The 3153-nt window shown below is 33.6% G+C and overlaps 1 protein-coding gene across 1 annotated transcript; it reads left to right on the top strand.

Moving 5' to 3' along the window:
* The first annotated feature begins 1704 nt into the window (after positions 1-1704).
* Positions 1705-2223, top strand: LOC147557453 (uncharacterized). Its single transcript, XM_086658862.1, has one exon. The coding sequence runs from the start codon at positions 1705-1707 to the stop codon at positions 2221-2223; it is 519 nt and encodes a 172-aa protein (XP_086514988.1).
* The last annotated feature ends 930 nt before the right edge of the window (positions 2224-3153 follow it).

Genomic DNA, 3153 nt, shown 5'->3' with positions numbered 1-3153 from the left:
ATTTGGTTGATTACATAACCAAGGATCGGTAAAAGTCCCTATATTTTCTCCATTTCAAATTTGCCAAATACCATTGTTAAGAAAACCCGATCTAGACTTGATTATGCTTTTCCAAAGACGAGAAACATTTGGTTTGGGGTTAGTTGACCAAAAGTTTTGATTTTTCAAATGCTTAGCCTCGTGTAATTTGTGTAAACGTGGGCTATGTTCATGCAAGGCCCATTGGCCAATTTTCACGAACAAAGCCCATTAGTATGTCCCATACAATAAGACCATGTTTAGACTTGTTGGGCTAAAAGTTTGTTGGGCTCATAAAACTCATTCATGTATTGAATCTATGGACACCAACTATGTTGTTTGACACATAAGGGGACATTTGTCTTGTGTCTACACTTAATGGTTTGTTGTTTGAAACATAAGGGGACACTTGTCTTGTGTCTACACTTAATGGTTTGTTGTTTGACACATAAGGGGACACTTGTCTTGTGTTTACACTTAATGGTTCGTTGTTTGACTTAATGGTTTGTTGTTTGACACATTAAGGGATACTTGCCACCCATGTAGTTTCTTATACAAACTTTATGATGGATTAGAGACTTGTATAAATAGAGATGGAGTGTAAGATGATAGCTATGCTCTTGCTCATTAACTCAAGCTAGTATTTCCATCACTAGTGCTTGAAGAATACAAGAGAAAAGAGTATACAAGTTCATCTTCTAGGAAGAAAGGAGCTTATATTTAAAGTGTAATAAGTTATTTCTAATCTCTACATTGGAGAAAGGTATGTAATTATTTCATGTTGATAATTACTTAATGTGCATGTTTCCATATTGATTTTGTGACAAACATGAGTCCGTAGATTCTTGGGTGTTTATGAGAATTTTGAATTACTATTTGTCTCATGAACACCACTTATAGAATGATTAATATGTGGTAACCAGAGCCATGTGTGTGGACTTCAGGGTTGTTAAAAATCGTTTTGGCAAATTATCGAATTTTAATCCATGTTTTGTTGCCATATTGGACATATACTTTAAGAAGCTATATGAGTTGGTTTTGAAACTTAAAATCCTTTTGTATTTAGAAGCTCATTTAGTTTCATAAAAGTTTCTTTTGATTGAGTTCAAAGAAACCACTAATGAATTTGATTTTGATTTAAGAGAATCTTTATCTATGTGTTTTTATCGCCTTATGAATTTTCGATAAAAACTAGCTAAATGTTAATTTAGAACTTGTAAGAAGACAATATTAAAGTTCATTATATTGGCTAAAAAGGTTTCGTTATAGTCAAATAATTGAAGTAAATGTTAATTGTCTTTTCTCAAAGTTTTAAATAAAAGTTTGACACAAATATTAACCATAATATGTATAATTAGTGAAAAGGTTGCCAAAGTGACTTTTGACCTAATAATACATATTTAAGAAGGTTAATTAACGTTTAAATTTATGTCACATAATTTGCATTAAACGATTTCGATAACGTGTAATTTTCTGAAGAAGAATTATGAGTTGATTGAACCCTTTTGTACCATCTAATCAACTTGGTTCTATTGCCCAAAGGTGATGAACCCTTTTGTGGTAAGACGATACACTAATGGACTCATTTATGTATGGTATTTAAATGATGAATGGTGTGGTATATCTTAATTTAGACCCAAAGGATGAATTTTGATATAGTTAACTTGCTTATAGTTTATTATCTAAATGTTTGCAGTATCTGCGCCCATATCCCTACATTCGCAAGCTGTGTCTGCTCCCTTGCTTATGGGCTCAAATTTTTCAGAATTGAGCGAATATGTCAAGTTCACTTTAGGTGTTGTTGATTTGGATCGAGCCCTTATGTATGATAGACCTGCTACTCTAAATGTATCAAGTGGCACTGATGAGAAACATTTATTTGACGCTTGGGAAAAATCGAACAGACTAAGCATGATGTTTATGCAAATGACTATTGCATGCAATATAAAGTCATCCCTTCCTCAAACCGATAATGCTAAAGACTTCATTAATACAGTTGAGGAAAGGTTTCGTGCAGTAGATAAAACTCTAGCCGGCACGCTAATGGCTCAACTCACTACCATAAAGTACGACGGTGTGAGAGGTATGCAAGAGCACTTAATTGAAATGACTAACATTGCAGCGAGACTTAAGGTACTTGGTATGAATGTAGAGGAACCTTTTCTTGTTCGTTTCATTATGAATTCCTTGCCTCCTCAGTATTGACCATTCCAGATGAATTATAATTCACTTAAGGAACAATGTAATGTGAATGAACTATCTAGTATGTTGGTTCAAGATGAGAAAAGGTTGAGACAACAAGAAATTTTTCTACTAATCTCGTTACTCAGGAAGTTAAAAGAAAGAATTGGAAGCCCAAGAACGGTAAGAAAGTTATCACACCAAAGAATAATGAACCTGCTTTAGCTCCTTAGGTTCATATTAAGAAGAAGGAATTCAAATGTTATTTTTGTAGAAAGATTGGACACTTTCAGGCAGATTGTCCAAAGCGTAAGGCTTGGTTCGAAAAGAAAGCTGAGCAGTTAGTTCTTGTATGTTTTGAATCAAATCTTGTTGAAATTCCTTCTAACACTTGGTGGCTTGATACGGGCGCTAATGTTCATATTTTCAAAATGATGCAGGGCTTTGTTTCCAATCGAAACCCAAGTCAGACTGAACACTTCGTTATTATGGCAAACCAGATTTCCTCTGAAGTTTTATCTATTGAAACCTATCGTTTAAAACTTGATACTAGTTGTTTTTTGGATTTGTATAATACCCTTTTTGTTCCAATCTTATCTCGTAATCTAGTTTCTATGTTTCAACTAGATCTTTTGGGTTATAAACTGACTTTAGGAAATCAACGTTTTGACTTGTATAAAAATGAATGTGTTATAGGTTCTGACGTTTTATATGATAAACTTTATTAAATCAGTCTTAATAATGAGTTTGCTGAATCTGTTTAAACCCTGCATCCTGATGTGAGTTTTGGAATTGAGCATAAAATAAATGAGAACTCTACCAACTTGTGGCATAAAAGATTTGGGCATATCTCCAAAGAAAGAATGATGAGATTAGTGAAGGATGGGATTTTGTCAAACCTAGACTTCACTGATTTCGAGATGTGTGTCGATTGTATAAAAGGAAAGACAACAA

The sequence above is a fragment of the Eschscholzia californica genome, unplaced genomic scaffold (assembly GCF_041429995.1).
Source record: "Eschscholzia californica isolate CP2 unplaced genomic scaffold, dmEscCali1.0.p SCAF_2, whole genome shotgun sequence".
Lineage (NCBI taxonomy): Eukaryota > Viridiplantae > Streptophyta > Magnoliopsida > Ranunculales > Papaveraceae > Eschscholzia > Eschscholzia californica.
The sequence above is the reverse complement of the archived record's forward strand: the minus strand, read 5'-3'. Positions and strand labels throughout refer to the sequence as shown.

What these genes read in the sequence shown, in the direction of transcription:
- LOC147557453 (XM_086658862.1), top strand. Translation starts at nt 1,705, where the DNA reads ATGTTTGCAGTATCTGCGCCCATATCCCTACATTCGCAAGCTGTGTCT.